This window comes from Crinia signifera, chromosome 7 (assembly GCF_055691185.1).
Source record: "Crinia signifera chromosome 7, ASM5569118v1, whole genome shotgun sequence".
NCBI lineage: Eukaryota > Metazoa > Chordata > Amphibia > Anura > Myobatrachidae > Crinia > Crinia signifera.
This window is the reverse complement of record NC_139223.1, coordinates 138,066,228-138,084,175: the sequence shown is the minus strand read 5'-3', so window position 1 is coordinate 138,084,175 and position 17,948 is coordinate 138,066,228. Positions and strand designations below refer to the sequence as shown.

At 39.0% G+C, this 17,948-nt stretch overlaps 1 protein-coding gene across 4 annotated transcripts in view; it reads right to left on the bottom strand.

The window, feature by feature from the left end:
• LRP1B (LDL receptor related protein 1B) overlaps positions 1-17,948 on the bottom strand; it is a 1,445,580-nt gene that overhangs the window by 185,904 nt on the left and 1,241,728 nt on the right. For all 4 annotated transcript variants that reach the window (XM_083153866.1, XM_083153869.1, XM_083153867.1 and 1 more), the window contains exons 55-59: positions 17,602-17,789; positions 10,375-10,558; positions 8,377-8,462; positions 3,944-4,066; positions 2,342-2,523 (exon numbers count right to left, since the gene is read on the bottom strand). In XM_083153866.1, coding sequence (XP_083009992.1) covers positions 2,342-2,523; positions 3,944-4,066; positions 8,377-8,462; positions 10,375-10,558; positions 17,602-17,789 — 763 coding nt within the window. The remainder of the gene's footprint in view (positions 1-2,341; positions 2,524-3,943; positions 4,067-8,376; positions 8,463-10,374; positions 10,559-17,601; positions 17,790-17,948) is intronic.

Sequence of the window (17,948 nt, the reverse complement as noted above, 5' to 3'; positions counted from 1 at the left end):
GTGATTTGATAATATCAAGTAATATTGCATTGCGGTATTATGTTTTATTAAAATGATTTATTAATGTAAAGATGCTAAGGCATAACTTATGAAAAAGCTCGGTTCTGATGAATAAAGCAGCAGATTGCTATTCATTTGGAGTTGCCGTTGAGATGGATGCTGTTGATGAGGAAATGGATTCAAGTTTTGGTAGCATTTTGGCCAAGAAAAACCATTATGACAATATTTATATAGTGAATGCAATGGTACTGTGAGAGATTCTGGATGTGATAAGCAAGCATAGGTCAAAGTCAAGGGTTTGACCAAGGCAGCAGGTTAGGGAGACTTATGGGGCCTACACACGTAGCGATTTTAAGTGATTTTCTAAGCGATCTGACTTAATTTGACTAGATCGCTTAGAAATTAAGCACACATTGCTGTGTGTGTAGGGCCTGCCATAAATCTAGTCACATATGAGGCACCAGACACTCCCTGCCTCTCCCTGAGCCCTCCCTGTGAGCTTAACTTAAATCTCCCATGCTAAATCACTATGTTGGTGCATATCGATGAAAGTTTCTGAGCAATCTAGATTCCTGGAAGCTCAATGGGAATCTCTGATGCTCAATCTCCCATGCTGAATCGCTGGCAAAAATCTCTACGTATGTAGGCCCCATAAGGAAACTTATATTTTTGACTGTGAAGGAAAATTCAGACCAAAAGGTAACTCTTGGAGGAGGGAATCTAAGCTCTATGTTAGAAACATTAAGAGTTAGATATACATGCTATTCTACAAATCCCCCTTAAATGTGTGTATCTGAACCGAATTTAAAACCCTGTCTAGAACTTCTGAGGAGATACGAACTGAACTAAGTCCTGGTTAAGATCTTCCCATGGCTAGGAATTAAAATATTTACATTTTCATTATGAATTTAAAAAATTACATAATTTAAGCATTATTTTTTAAACCCGAAACCAAAAAACTTGAGGGTGGTTTTGCAAAACCAAAACATATGGATGAAATTAGAACAAAAACACAGAGGACTAGAAACACAGAAAACAGAACTATTTTCCCGACCAGACAACTTTTTTAGCTGGTTGGAATGATAATAGGGCAATGTGTGGAAGCTAACAACAATCAGTGGCTTGTTCACACACGCTGAAGAATGGCAAAAAACACCTGTCCAGATCAAATACTTAACACCAATTAAACAATAAGTAGGAGGGTACTGGCCAGCAATGTTGGCTACTTCTTTTGCGCTATTGCCAAGAATTTTGTAATGAATCATGTGAGAAATGTGGGAAGGGTGTTTTCTTAACGTCTTAACTACTTACCCATCTAAAATGTTGAAAGTTAAAACATACTAGGTTTTCCTATTAAGATACTATTTTTAATCTTTTTTAAGACTAAGGGGGTATGCAATCCCAGGTGCTATTTACGACTGGGGAAATGGCGGCCACCGCCTACTCAATGCTGCCCTTTCTGAGAGCATAAATGTGGAATTTGACAAAACAGATTTGACTTTTAAATCAGTTGAATCTATTTTGTCGGAAACGGACATGAATTGGTGAGTTCACAGCTGCTTTTCGACAATCCATGGCCGTTTCGCCGATATACCCCTTTTTCGACAGTCGAGAGACGGAACATTGATTTCTGCCTGTCTATTTGACAGGCAGAAATCAATGTTCCGTCTCTTCAAAGTCGAGCTGGGCATCCTAGCAATGATATACAAAACTTTATTGGTTGCTGTGGGCAATACAACAACTTTTTATTTTTAGAAGATTTAGTAAATCTACCTTTTAATGTGGTTTTAGCCTCTCTGATCAGACACATTTTCATAATTTTATATTTTTAATATTCTGAATTACCAAATCAAAGTGTATATTTATTCAGGGCATTTAGCGCTTTGGTATCTTTCTTATTTTTATATTTTTAAATATTTATGAGTATAACTAATAATTAGAATGCACAGTTTACTATTACATACAGCACTTCCCTTGAGGCACATGAATGTAATTGTACCAGGCAATTTAGGTTGTCCTTGGATATTTTGCTAAATTTTGGCCATCTGTTTGTAATTTAGATACACGCTCAACAGTTGTCATGTGACTCATTTCACTGGGTTTCATTATGAAATGCAGAACAGTCAACAAAATGAAACACAAAACAAAAATCAATGAATAATGCTATTTGTACACATCTTGCTTCCAATGTGAGGTCATCATAAGTGATATATCTGAGTTAGAGCAATAGATAGCATACTAATTGTCATTAATATACTATTATATGTACAAAGTGTTTTTAGAACTTCCCTGCACAAAATAATTAGCAAAACATTTTACATGTTACACTATTGGACAGTACCTAGTTTGTGGATCCAGAGACAAATCTCTTGGGAATTTAATCTTTTTGCTAACCAAAATAGTAGGATACAAGCCATTTAGCTTGGATACTTCAATAACCCGCTTCTCGGTGTCAAACCAGTACAGATTCTTCCCAATCCAATCCACAGCAAGTGCATTGGGTATGGCAGTGTTATGCACTACCTGGAAAAGAGAAACATAATTATTGAAGGTCATAATTACTTATTTTAAAGCAAAATCTTCAATTTAAAAAACAAATAGGCCTAATCTTCCATAAATATGCATACCATGGGGCTGATTGTGAGGTGGGAATGATGCAAAAAAAAAGTGGTAACCTCAGTACCTGGACAAGCCATGCTACAATGCAAGGGGCAATTAAGGCTTTTTTTTGCATGCAGAATAAATACTGGTTGCTTTGATGGGTTCTGCAAAATATGCTATCCTTCACGTCAACATTCCATAATAATAATGTTAACATTGACCATGTCAACATTCCGAATGTCTACACTGAGTTTCATGGTCAGAACATGAACTGTGTTCTTGTGCTGTAAAGTTGGCCATACACTTGTCCGATTTGGCCACTTTTCTACTGATTCTGACAAATTGCGTCGAGAAATCGGGTGACAAGTGTCCAAACCGCAAGTGTTTCACATGTGATCCGATCTGATGCGAGGTCCCATATGGATCGATTGGAGTCCTATGGGGGCCTTAATTTATCCATAATACTCAAACCTAACCCTATGTCTCTGTTGAACGACCAGGTGGTCCATATGCATTTTCCAAGGTGACACAGATTTTCTTGTGAGGACCGCAGAAGATGTCTGGCATGAGTGAGCCGCCACTTCCTGTGTCACTCTGCTAACATCCGGCGTCTTAGTGTACAGATTCAGATTATCAGTTGCTCACATAAATGAATATTGATATGATGACTGCATACTGCTTCTGCATGTAGCCTGAAAATGCTGGGCAGCTGTATTTTACACTGTAATTTACCGTTGGAGCTAGGGCTTGTCGCTCTTACATCGTAATCTCTATTTACATTCAATCTGTCTGGCCTACAGTGCTACATGGTACAAAGTTGTTATGTTTTGCTTTGCTCACGATTGTCCTGATGTCACAGCTGGGTTGGTATTTGAATTTGCCCACCCAGTGTATGGGCAGATGTACACATGGCCAGACACGCTAATACTGTATTTCTGAAAAGGTATATTGGCATCAGCTGTGCTGTAGGATCAACCTTAATGATTTTGTTCCTAGACATATGCAGTATACAAATTGCAGATATATCATCTGTTCATTGTAATAGGTGATGTGTCTATTAGTGTGTATCCAGCTTTACTATAACAATTACTATAGAGCATCTCTGCACTTTATACTGTTTGCTGCAGTATAAGTTGAATGTATTAATTACTTACACATGTGTCACCATTGCCAAACATTTTATGGTGGAACCATGAGCCTCACCAGTGCATGTAACCAAGGCACCATTATCTGGTGTTTCAGACTTCATGGAGTCGGAGATAGAAAAAGATACCAAGTGACACAGTAGAACAAGACCGCTGATATACTGATTTTTACTTAAATTGTATATATGTGGTAATACCTTGACATCGCTGCCGTTTACAAACATCTGATTAACACGACTTCCATTAGATCGGCTGGAATCAATCCAATAAATAACCTCTTCTCTGTAATCAAAGTCCATCGCAATTGCATTATTTAATCCCTAGCAAAGAAAACAATGATTTCTATAATGTTGTTAAACTGCCAATCAATGAAGGGGCAAAAAATGTTGGACTTGCATTTTAATGACACTTTAAAAAGCTTGTGACTAATTTTTATGTTAAATCTATAAAATGTAGTATTATTAAATATATTTAAAATATATGTTTAGACAAGTAAGACAAATATATGGTATCAATAGTTAACATTAACTTGTGATAACATGCTAAATTATTATCTGGAGACAAGAATAAAATATTTTAGAGTAATGTGTAGTCAGGGGAGCAAAAGAAGCAGATCACCACCTGTCATACACTTGTACTTTGTATTGTTGTAATAATTTTATAGTCAAAACTCACCAAAAATATGTTTGAGTAAATCTGAATCTGATACTAGCTAGTGCCTCGTCTCAGCCACTGACCTCACCACACGTCAATGCATATTAAAGATAAACTATATGGGAAAATACCTACTGTAATCGCAGAGGAATTCCAAAATGGCATAAAAAGGTCACGGGTGCAGGTACCTCCTACTTGCCTCTTCTGTGGTGTGGGGAGTGGGGTAAGCTAACAATGGCCGTTATTCAGATCTGATTGCAGTACAAAATTGTTCTTAAAATGGGCAAAACCATGTGCACTGCAGGTGGGGCAGATGTAACATGTATAGAGAGAGTTAGATTTGTGTGAGTTATTTTGATTCTGTGCAGGGTAAATAATGGCTGCATTATTTTTAAACTGCAATTTAGATTTCAGTTTCAACACACCCCACCCAAATGTAACTCTCTCTGCACATGTTACATCTGCCCCACCTGCAGTGCACATGGTCTTGCCCATTTTGAGAACAAATTTGTACTGATATTAAATCTGAATAAAGGCCAATGTGTAGGATTGAGCTATGTCTGTTAGAACTGGTTTAATGAATGGCTGAGATAAATTTGATGGAGAAAGTGAGAATGTAGCAGTGCAGTATTGTGGAATTAGTATATGAGCAACTGTGAGATATGTGACAGAAAAGCCAGATGGTGCTGATCCCAATATCACAGTTCTTGGGGATCAAAACTTGGGTTGTAGCTCAAGACTCAAGGGGTCTAGAAACTTAGGATAACTCACTGAGGTTTTCAAATAAGCACCCCCATTGGGAGTTTCTTGATTTGGAGTTCAGGGTACCCCAAAAATGATTTGAAAATTTTGGGGTGAAATAGCCTCCCGAATGGCCCACACACCCCCCCCCCCCCCAATGCCGGGTACTCCAGCTAGTCTTAACTATAAGAGGTGCTGCAGTACCTTGCTGAGAATTGTAGCGCCAAACAGATAAATAAAAATGCAGATGCACACTCAAAGTATTAAGAATACTAGTAATTGTCCGCTGACCTTCCCTATTATCGGCATTTGTACGACTGTATAGAACAGTGATATCAGCCTCATACATGGAGATGCAATACAAACTGTTACATCGTGTGTATTACACACCAAAACAAAGGCTGGTAATGGGCACTGCCACTGACTCGTGCTGTTTTAAATGCAAGGCTCCCAACGCAGACATATTGCACTGTATGTGGAGCTGTCCAGAGGTAAAGGCCTTCTGGCATACAGTATGTACATACATTAATACGATATCCCCTTTACCACAACCCCTGAGTGGCCACTATGGGATATATACCCAACTCCTAATACGGTTCATCAATCAGCAGGGCAGAGAATATTTATGTCAAAATTAGCTGCTGCGACACACAAAACCATTTTATCACAATGGATATAGTCTTTTCGCTATTATTACCCCGGGTTTCATACCTCTTTTAAATGGACTGGCTGGAGATGTCGCTTAATAAGGATGCAAAAGCAAAGAAAATCTTTGCAATCTGGTTACCTTATGTAAGATCTCTACCAACATCCACAAAAACTGTCTCAGAAAAGCTGGTCAATTAACGTCTTGGTATAATCCCAGCAACTCTACAACATAACGCACCTCCTTTTTGACCTGATCCTCCACTTGTGTGCCAGATAATATGTTTCAGTATGCTTAATCTTATTGTATTTGCTTAAGAACAGATTACTGTATGTGATAAATAGTGTATTTTAAGAGTGATACTTTGGGGGAACTCTACTAAGGAAAATACGCCTAAAAAATTAGTATTTTCAAAGTAAAATACAAATTTTTTAGGCATATTCGTATTTTTGGCATTAACTATGCCCAAAATATGCCTATTTGTATTCGTATTTATGGCACATTTGTATTTGTATTTACAAATTTGAATGTATACGCCATCGGGAAATACGAATAGGAGTCACCATTCAAAAGAATGGTGAATCCTAATTTACTAAGTGGCCATATTAAAATACAGCTGATAATTGCCAGCCAAATACGCCAGGAAACTAGACCTCAATTTCCTGGCATATTTGGCTTTAGTCTGCACGTATCAGTCAGATCCGTGCAGGCTGCAGTGTAAAAAAAAATTCCATGGGGTCCCCCCACAGTTGTAACCAGCACCAGGCTCAAAGCTAAAAAAATCAGGAAACCATCGATTGAGGGCTTTGCTGGATTTTTAAAACCAGCCCCAGGCTCCAGGGCCGGGGCTGGTTCCCAAAATACGGGGGACAAAATGAATAGGGATACCCCCGTATTTTAAGAACCAGCCCCAGGCCCAACCAGCCAGCGGGGTAATGCCACAGCCGGGGGGGAGACAATTTATACAAGTACCCCTGGCCAAAGCATTCGTTCCTACTGACAAGTCAGCCTAAGCAGGAGTCCTGGGGGAGTGGGGACCCCCCCAACGAAGGGGTCCACTCCCTCCAGAACTTACCTGCCCAGGCTGAAGCCTGGTGCTTTTCCCGGTACCTCTGGGCGTTGGGTACCGGGCTGGTAAAGTGTAAAAAAATAGAATTATACCATATGTCCCAGCATGCAGGGCACTTGTATTTTCCCCCTTTATTTCATAACAAAAGAATTAACCACTTATTTGTTGGCTTTAAACTTTATTTATTGCCTTTGCTTATTGCACTTAATTGTTATGTCGATTTTCTACAATTATATGCTAATGTACATTCTTTATTCTTGTATTGTACAGTTCTTCAATAAAATATATATATAAAAAAAAGAATACTAGTAATCAAAACAATTATAATGAACTGTGAAAAATAACATGTAGTAAAATTGAGGTTCTTAGAACAATATTTGGCCAAAAATGTGGGCCTACCTACTAGGTCATGGTGACCTCATCAGGTGGGTGCCTAACATCCCTAATACTAACATATTATATAAATGTATCCAGGTCTTGCTCATCGTAGTGCCAATTCTAATATGCAGATAGCAAATGCAAGGACCCATAATAATTAAACAAACCTAGGAACAGGTGGGTGTGGTGCTAGTCCAGGTAGAAGGTTCTTCACCTTCAAGTGTACATACATGAACCTGATGAGGTCATGTGACATTGTTTTCATTTTCAGTGATTTTAGTGCACATCTGATTTAAAAAAAAACATTCTGAATGATATGTATCTACAAACAATTCAAAATAATTAAAAAGTTAAAGATGACAAGAAAAATAAATGGGGAGATATATAGGACTTCATCCTGATCCACACACAAAGCAGCGTTGCGTGTGGACCAAACACCCCCCTCATTGCTGTGAATGGACAATTTGCATGATCATCCATTCGCAGCCTTGGGTGCGGGGGCGAAATTGAAACAAATGATTTCTCCAGTACACGCAGATCAGAGACACCTCTATGGTGTCTCTGATCTGCAAACACCCTGTGCGGGAATTAGGTGGGCAGCTGACATCCGCTGTTGTCAGCAAGACTTAAAGACCCAGTGCCCTAAGAAGGGAGGACAGAAAGGATCATAGACTCAGAAAAAATGTGAATGGGAGTGCAGTGCAAGAGCAGGAGGGTGAAGGGCCATGCCAATATCAGCTTACAGTCTAGAGCTTAATGTTGCTTGATACGATAGATAGCCCCTAATGCAATGATACTGTTTTTATTTAGTCCAGTCTATAGAAGCCAAACTTAATAGAATTGGAACATTAGGATGATGTATAAGATACAAGGGGGTATATGTAATGGGGTTTAAGTTTAGGATGTCAGCAGAGAATGTCTTAAAGTGGCAATCAAGGAAGAACCAACCTGGTTTTTCTTGTAAATGATTGGTGAAAAATATTACCATTCTCGGCTGGTATTCCGCACCTCCAGTAAACTGGGAGCCTATTACATAAATCCCAACATGTTTGATCCTTATGGACTGAAACCATAAAAACACCACAACCTGAATGTGAACCACCAATTATCATCACAAATGGTCATATTGCTAAACGTCTAACCTGTTTCAGCATTGTGTAATTAGATCCATCAGTGCTCATTCTTCTTATTTCATGGTGATCAGCCAAAAGGAGAAAAGGATCTTCCACTAAACTCAAACAAAACATTACATTTAATTTTTACCGTTAAACAGAAAACACACACACTTCATTCATATTTTTAGTTAGGATTGATAATGTTCTTACTTAGTCCTGTATACAAATACATATTTATATGATATACTGTATGTAATGATTTGGATTGTACAGGAAAAAAATTCTGAAAATTTTCCTTCCTCTAACATCATTGTTAATATAAAATAAGGCACAACTATCTCTGTTCTGGTACCAGTATTTTCACATCCCCTTTCTTCACCTAACTGAGCTAAGGTATGTAGGTCAAGTAAAGACACAAACTGTACTGTTTAAAACTATTACTATGCAACAACAGCCCTATACTATAACAACTACAATACAGATTGTGCAGGAAATGATCATGTCATGTGACTACAAAGTGCAGGGATGAGGTTTATTATCAGGTTCTACTAACCAATATATATAACAGGTAAGAAGCACTAATAAGATATACAGGTAATAATATGATCTGGCGGATCGCTGGCATACAGGAGTTCAATACGTAATCATATGACCATCAATAATAGTAATTACATAATTGGTTAAGACCAAATGGACATTTTCCAATCAACTGACCATTGTGTCAATGGTAACCTTATGGCCTAAATCAGGGCTGGGCAACACCGGCCCTCCAGATGTTAGTGAACTACACATCCCAGGATGCTTTGCATTAGTTTTGCTATGTGGCCATGCTGAAACTGATGCAAGGCATGCTGGGATGTGTAGTTCATCAACATCTGGAGGGCCGGTGTTGCCCAGCCATGGCCTAAATCAATATTGCAGCCTATCAGTTTACTAGGAGATATTGACATCAGTAAGGGCCAGATGTACCAATATTCAAAAAGTGATAAAGCGGTGAGTGGTAAACTGCCAGCCAATCAGCTCCTACCTGTTATATTTCAAACCCAACCTGTAAAATGGCAGTTAGGAATGGGTAATTTGCGCACCTGCTGCCTTCCTTGGATGTGGTAGCCGTTTCTCAGGCTCCCTCTCCGGAATCGAACCCTGATTCCCGTTACCCGTGGTCACCGTGTTATCACTTTTTGAAGCTTGATACATCTTGCTATACGTAACTAATTCCAAGTGAAATGAAAGGATGAATGTTGGATCATCGCATAACATGTCTGTCTGTGATGTGCATAATAAGGCAGAACCAGCCATGCCTTATTATGCTAATGTATTGCCAGGTATAAACAGATGTGAATACATAGGTTTTGTATTCAACATAATCTTTTGTCTGTACTTGTGTAGGTTCACGGTGCCACACCCGCAGATCGCATGCAAACCTGTTCATACCCCTACTATCCAGTTCAGAGTGGAGTTGACTTTATAAAGTGCCGCGAGTGCTGCGAGCCATCGAACCTGAAGCATGGCGAGCGCAGGGGAAAACGAGCCCAAAGTTCGGCGAGCGCAGAGTGCCCCGCGAGGAGACTCAGATTACTTAACGTGTATTCCATGTCCCCTTGCGGGGCTCACTGCGCTCGACACGCTTCGGGCTCATTTTTCGCGTCCCCTCGCGGGGCTCGCTGCGCTCCCAGACTTTATAAAATCAACTCCATGCCGACGTGGATAGTGGCGGTATGAACATCTCGGGAGAACGCGTACCGCGTGCGCTCACCACGCTTCGGGCTGACGTGGATAGTGGGGGTGCAAATTGCACGCAAATCATATATGCGAACCGCATGTGATTTGCATGCGGTGAGATCTGCGGGCAGTGGCGCTGTGAAACTACACAAGTATCTCTTTTTCTTGAATCTTAAACAGACCTATAAGAGCATGAAAAGGAAAAGAAAGCAGCTTGATACTTCCCAGCCTTATATATAAAACAGAGCTTAATCATTCCGCACATCACTCATCATCCATCGCACATAAATTCCACTGTGATACCTGAGAGAGATTTGCAGCCATTTTGATTTTCTGGGTGTATTTCATACCCGTCTGAACACAAGCACTTGTACGTCCCATATGTATTGATGCATTGCTGGCTACAGGGAAAACCGTATGAACATTCATCAATGTCTACACATGTCTTCCCGTCATTCTTTAATCGAAATCCAGGCCAGCATTGGCACTGTGGGAAAAACACGTATATATTCATATATATAAAAACTTAATCTAAATAAATTACTGAGTGTAATGCTTTTTAAGCAGTGTAATCACAGTAGTATTTCTCTTTATACTGTATGTATAATATAAAAGAGGGCTCTATTTTACTACCAATTTATTTTTGTATTGTGAGAGGAGAACATAAAAACTCCCCTATGCATGATCCCTGGCAGGATTTACACCCTAGACCTAAAAGTGGCCATACACGGTGCGATAGCAGCGTGCAGTGCGATGCGAGATCCAGCGGGCATCGCATCGCACAGTACAAAAAGTTTGTGCTGCACATACTTTTTGTACTGCTTTCGGTTCGCACGCACATTGCATGCAAAACGGATGCCATGCAATGCGATCTAGCGTTATGCATTTGGATTTTGCAGCGTGTATGGGCACCTTTAGAACTGCATGGCAGCAAGATAGCATATCGTACATCCACAGTAGTAGGGAAAGAGTACACTTATAATCTCTCCTCCTTTGCCTTTATTCTTGTGATTCGAATGAAAAAAAAAATACAGTGCACACAACACACTTTTTGGGCCAGATGTATCAAGCTTCAAAAAGTGATAATAAGGAGAGTGATATACAACCAGCCAATCAGCTCCTACCTGTCATGTTATAGGTTGGTTTTGAAAAATGAAAGGTAGGAGCTTATTGGGTGGTTGTTTATTACTCTCCACTTTATCACTTTTTAAAGCTCGATACATCTAGCATTTTGTATCTGATCACAGCCAAAAAAATACATAGGTCCGCAAATTTCTCATCCGGAAAAAACGTGATATAGAAAAACTAATGGTAATGTTAAAAAAAGAAAAACATTTCTGACAACCCCCCATTTTTCACAGAATTTTTTTGTTGTTGTTGTGGCTATTCAATAATCAACATAGACTGTTATAGTATACTTATGTATTATAACCAGAAAATTAGCTAGCCATATGTTGCTGGACAGCACCTAAAGTCATCACAGTAAATACAACCATCGGATAATGCAATGTTGTGCTGTTGGGGTGTGTGTGTGTGTGGGTGGGGTGGGGGGGTTGGTGGGGAGTAACCTTGAGAGTTGCACTTTCATGACTCTTTAAAGATAATTTGACAATAAGTTACTTTTTCTAAGGCCCTTGAGGAATAATGCAGACCATTGCTGCACACACTTGGTTGATTCTGAGTTGGAAGCTTAGGAAAAAAGAGCAAATAACTTTGTATCTGGAACAACCCGTGTTGTACTCCAATGGGCGCAAATTCAATTATTATGTTTCATACATATAACGTCGTGGTTCCCAATCTTTTTTGAATAACGGCACCCTAAGGGTATCAAAATATTTTCACGGCCCCCTAGACAACAGAATAATGTATTAGATTGGGTTTATATGTAATATATATATTCCCAGGGTCAGTTATGTGTTAAAGACAGGATTTGCTTCTGTTTGTACACATTTTATTTTTGGCAGCCACCAGCACTGGTTTTGCACATTATTAATTAACCATAATTAATTTGAATTGGTCCCGGACCACCAGCCCAGGGCACCCCTGCAAGTGTCCCAAGGCACCCCAGGGAGCCACGGCACACAGTTTGGGAACCACTGATATAACCTATAAATGCTGGACAGATTTATAGGCTATATGTATGACTCTGGACATATCCCTCTCCAGTGTCGGACTGGGACATGAAGATCCCACTGGGGGATTGCAGTGTTAGGGGCCCATGTAAATGTGTGTAGCAAGTCTGCCACAGAGGTTTGGCTAACCATTAGAGAGTGCATGGTCTGGGTCCCTTGATAAACATATATAGGAAATATTTGTAGTGCATGAATGTTAATGTACTAGAATAATAATAGTAATGCCCTGTAGAAAATATACTATAGTCTGGAACCAGATTACCAGAGAAGGAGATGGGCCCTCAGACAATGGGGCCCACCAGAGGTTTCCCCTGTATTCCTGTAGGCCACTCCAACTCTGTCCCTTTTACATCTAAATCTCAGGAGCTGACGTCACTTGACTTCTCCTGAAACGCCTGGGCACGCCTACGGTTTCCCTGATGCTCCCATAGAATGGCCGGTTACCACCCCCAAACTCCGATTTCCTGTCAATCAACTTGCGTATGGCCATCGTTTCCTGTCAATCAACTTGTGTATGGCCAGCATAAAAAAAGGATGTCCTCGCGCATGCAAGCTACGATCTGTATGCATGTGCAGTCTATTGATAATCGTTACAAATTTGCAGCTATGGGATCAGGTCTGAATAACCCCATTGCCTCGATTATTTATCAGGTGCTCTGTAACAACTGGTGGGAAACAGCTGCTTTATACACCGTTCACTTTATGTTAAATAGATTTTATCAGGGAAAATAAATGCGGTGAACTTGTTTTAGCTCTGTGGATCCATCATGTCTGGTTTACAACCTCCTTAAAGTTAAGTCTGTCTGAGGCTGCAGCCTGATGCTGCGAGGTGGGCCAGTAATGTGGTTTTATCACTTCATTTCTGTATCTTTATAGCAGAACTGGTAATGTTCTCTCAGGAGCATGTGTGAGCCATACGGGTAAATGTACTGCATTTTGGTCTGATTTTTACTGTTTTACATTACAGAGGAAACTCATAATTGTGAAGGTTACTAATCTCTTTACATTTTTTGCCATATAATAAAAATAATAATTGTATATCGTTTTGTTTGAAATTGAGCAAAAAAATTATATATTTTTTTCTACAATGCAATCATCTTATTGTATCCCCAAAGTTTACTGTATACTGAAGTGTTAGAAAAAGATCACTATATCAACTGATATAAGGGTTGCAATTTACAACCCAAAAGAAAAAAAAAATCCAGACTTTGATGCGTTATCCCTCAACAACCTGACCATTTATGGGACTTTATTGCACATCTATATCATGCACCCTATCCAATGGCACCTGTCAAAAAAATTCCTTAGCCAATTACATATCAAGATAAAACATTAATAAATGTGTGAACATAGCTTTATTGCTGCTCTGAATGTGTATTCATTTTTACACTCATGATCAGTCTGTTTAACCATACAAGGATGTTCAATACACTTTCCTTCATGCACAAACCTACTTAAGCAGCTTCCTCATTTCTGTCTCACAAACATGGACTGTTGAAAGCATTGTTTATATATTTGGTCATAAAGGCGCTACGTGTTCTACTGTATATAATGTTATTGCTTGAAAAGGTAGAACCCCAAAAGATGCAGATGTTAGGAGTAGAGGGCAAATAGGTTGATTATGATAACTGGGCCAGATGTATCATGCTTCAAAAGTGATAAAATGGAGAGTGATAAACAGCCAGCCAATCAGCTCCTACCTGCCATGTCACAGACTGTGTTTAAAAAATGTCAGGCAGGAGCTGATTGGCTGGTTGTTTATCACTCTCCATTTTTTCACTTTTGAAGCTTAGTGGAATAGGGAAATGGATCAGTGGAGAAGGTGCTCATAGCAACTAATCACCATAATTTTAAAGCATACACTGAATAAATGCATCTAAGCTGATTTGTTGCTTCACCACTGACCCAATTCTCCAATTCTCTTTGCACTGCTTGATACATTAACATCGAATGTCATGTCTTTTGTTCAAGCACCATAACTTTAACTCATGTTCACAAAATGTAGAAGGAGCACTAGCACACCGCTAGTGCTCCTTCTACATTTTGTGAACATGAGTTGAACGGATAAATCAAAGAAAAACTTTAACGAATATTATTTGGAAACTCCAGTGTGCAGGAGCCCTTAGACGCACTTGTTCTTAGGGAATTGATTTGCTTCAGTCTGAGTGACTATTAGTTTTGGCGGCAAAATTACCACCCTTGTAGTGTGTAGCCAGTGAGTGACAAGTGACAATTTGAAATTTGATGGCTCTATATACTATATATATATATATATATATATATATATATATATATATATATATATATATATATATATATACAGGTTGAGTATCCCGTATCCGAGTATCCGTTATCCAAATTATTCCGAAAACCATACATTCCAGAAAGTGAAAAAAAAAATATTTTTTTGCTAAAAACTCACTGGGGACATTTGTAACAGCACTACTGGTGACATGATATGTAACTGGCACTATATATGTGCAAGAAAATGATTGCTTGGCATTCAAATTCAATATCTGAGATAGTACACAAATTTTGTTTCAGGTTTTGAAACCTTGTTATTTGAACAAATAAAATATATTTGTGTGTATTTTATGTGGTAATAAAATATATTTGTGTGTATTTTATGTGTTTATACAGCATACATGCAAGATACTTCAAAATACATAATTGAAATATTAAAATATTCCGAAATACGGAATAATCCGTTATCCAAAATTCTCCTGGTCCCGAGCATTTTGGATACGGGATACTCAACCTGTAAAATATATATATATATATATATATATATATATATATATATATATATATATATATATATATATATATATATAAATATATCTCCAGAAAAGCAGAAAACCTCAGGGGAAAAATAATATCTAGCAAACTTAAAATAGTTTGTATGACTGGATGGGTTTATTTTCCAACTCACGCAATGTGACTCCTGTGCACAAATCAGACAATGCCTTTGGCAAGCTGAAAACTACAAGCAGCACAAAGAGCCGCTGTGACTTTGAATGATTTGTTTCAGGTTATCATCATCATTTTGATCTTTTCTCTACAGGTTACACAGTGAATCAGTACTTCAGAACATGAAGTAACCTTTAAAAGCATTGATTCGGTCTATTGGGAGACAGAGGTGGGGGACGTGCAGGAAAATACTTTAGGAACAAATGATAGTAAGAGACTATTAAATGGTTTGTTGCTGTTGTGCAGAGTTGAAGTGGTTTATTTTGCAGTTCTTAAATACACATCTCCAGTGAACTAGCAGATACAGTATGCCAATTCAGTCTTCACTGTCATGTCAGTCTCGTATTCATTAGGCTATCTCTAACTTACAAACCTTGTTAGGATGAATTTAAAGTAACTTTAAACTCAACCATCAGATGACTTGAACCATTTTAAGAATTGATGTAAATGGTAACACTTCTGATTCTAAGCTGCAATGGTATCCAGTCGGATACCAATCACTAGGTTGACCTCTAATGGTCGGCAGTGAGTAGGACAACACCTAAAATGATCTACACAATCTAGGTCGACATTGACAGAAGGTTGACACAAGCAAAATGTGAAAGTAAACATGGTCTACACATGAAAAGGTCAACATAAGCTTTTCATGTTTTTTTTTTTAACCGACTCCGATACTTTACCATACCAGTGGGCATGGTGAGGGGATATAACAGGGTGCCCGAAGCATGGAAAGCACAGCCAGCCATGGAAGGGAACTTGGTACAATTATACGGTGCCCATGTTGACATAGACACCAAAAAAACATGACAAGCATGTTTCAACCTTCTCATTGGTTGATACCCATGTTCATGTTGACCTTTTGCTTGTGTTGACTTTCATTTGTTGTCGACCCAGAGTATGTTGACCATTTTCAGATGTTGACCTACTCACTGTCAACCGTTAGTGTTCTACCAAGTGATTGTTGACCTAGACATTGTCTGTCATTTATACCAAAGCACTGCAACACTGACACACATCCGTATTATATTGGGTGCCGGATGGGGTCCCGACAGTCGGGATCCTGACAGGCATTCACCCGATGTCGAAAACACAGACAGCCGGGTTCCCGACGGCCGTCGCTATTTTCCCACGACCCCCATAGAGGAAGAAAAGAATAGGTGGCTCGTGTAGCGAACCACCGTGCCCGCTGCATGGAGCGCAGCGAGCCCGCAAGGGGCTTTGTTGCGCTCGCCATGCTGTCTGGGTCCGGCCAGTCGGGATCCTGACGTCGGGATAATGACTGTTGGGTTCCCGACTGTCGGACCCCTATAGCACACCCATCATATTAGTAAGCACTATGAAGATATTGATAACCTCTCCACTAAGCTTGATAGCATATTACTAACATACAAGGTTAGGTTACCATCTGAAATGTTGGGCCACAGTATGAAAGGGATATGGACATGTGTACGTGGGCATAACCATGGAATTCTCAGATCTCATCTGAACGGAGCAGCTTGGTTGCATCCTTTTGTCAGGACTTAGGTCCCTCTACTTTGACCCATCCATCTGCCTCAGTATCCCTGCTGGTATACTGTACATTATTGTTAGAGTTAAAATGGTGCTTTTAACTCTAAAGCACTATTAAGAAATGTGCGTATTCTTTGCTCTATTTATAAGCATTGGGAATATCCCTGATTTAAGCTTGGTTGTATAAAGGAAAAAGTGTTGCTTATATTGATTATTTAGCATTGTAATAGACTTTTATTTATTGTTATAGTCTTGTACACAGACTTGTTTTCTTCATTTTTTATTGGCTGTGACTCAGCTGTTTTGTGTGCATTGGATTTTACTTGTAACCGCAAAGCTGCTCTGAATAATATACCAGGTCAACGTAATAAAATAGCTTTGACGATGATAGTTTACCAACAGTAGAAGATCCATTGGTTTCACATTTCATACAGTAGCATAAAAACATAGGGTGATGCTTCACATGGAATAAAGCTGTCAAACATCTTAGCTTTTTTACAATGTTTTAAAATTAGTTATTGCTTGTAAAATGTCTATCTTCAAATATTTTTTCTATTTTCTTTTTTGCAAGAATTGTATTATATCTGAAAGAATATAGGTTATAAATGCAGACTGAACCACTAGAGGGCGCACATTTTTTTGCCAGCTCAATTAGCATGATAACTGGACAGCTGCTGTGAGATCAAGCAAAGGCCACCTAGTGGTTCTGTCTAACCCTCACATTTTGTTCTAAGAATTGGCATATGTAACTTAGCCAGTATACTTTAAAGATTTAACAGAAAGATATCACATTGTGTACTCCTGCTAACACACCCATCAGATAAAAGGGACGGCGGCTTCTCAGAAAGCAAATTAATTCCATGAATAATTCATTCGTACGTGTTCTTCAAACATAATCTTATAAATATTGACTACTAACCTTGTATCCAACTGGGAGATCTTGACAATCTTGGGAACAACCACTGACTCTCTTACTTAAACATTCATTTAAATGGCAGCCTCTCTCATCAGATCCATCTCCACAGTCATCCGTAGTGTCACAAAGAACTCCCTCAGGTACACACTTCCCATTTTTACACATAAAAGATGAGCTATTGCATGACTGTTCTGGAAATAAAGAACAGTACAAGTCTAAAAACTACCAACATTAGCTTTTCGGAAGTCTGCATCAGCATGAAGCACAATCATAATGTCTGATTATTAACTTATTAGAGGTTTCTATTTCCATTTTTCATGCGCAATAGCAGCTTTAAGTGGGGCTCGCTT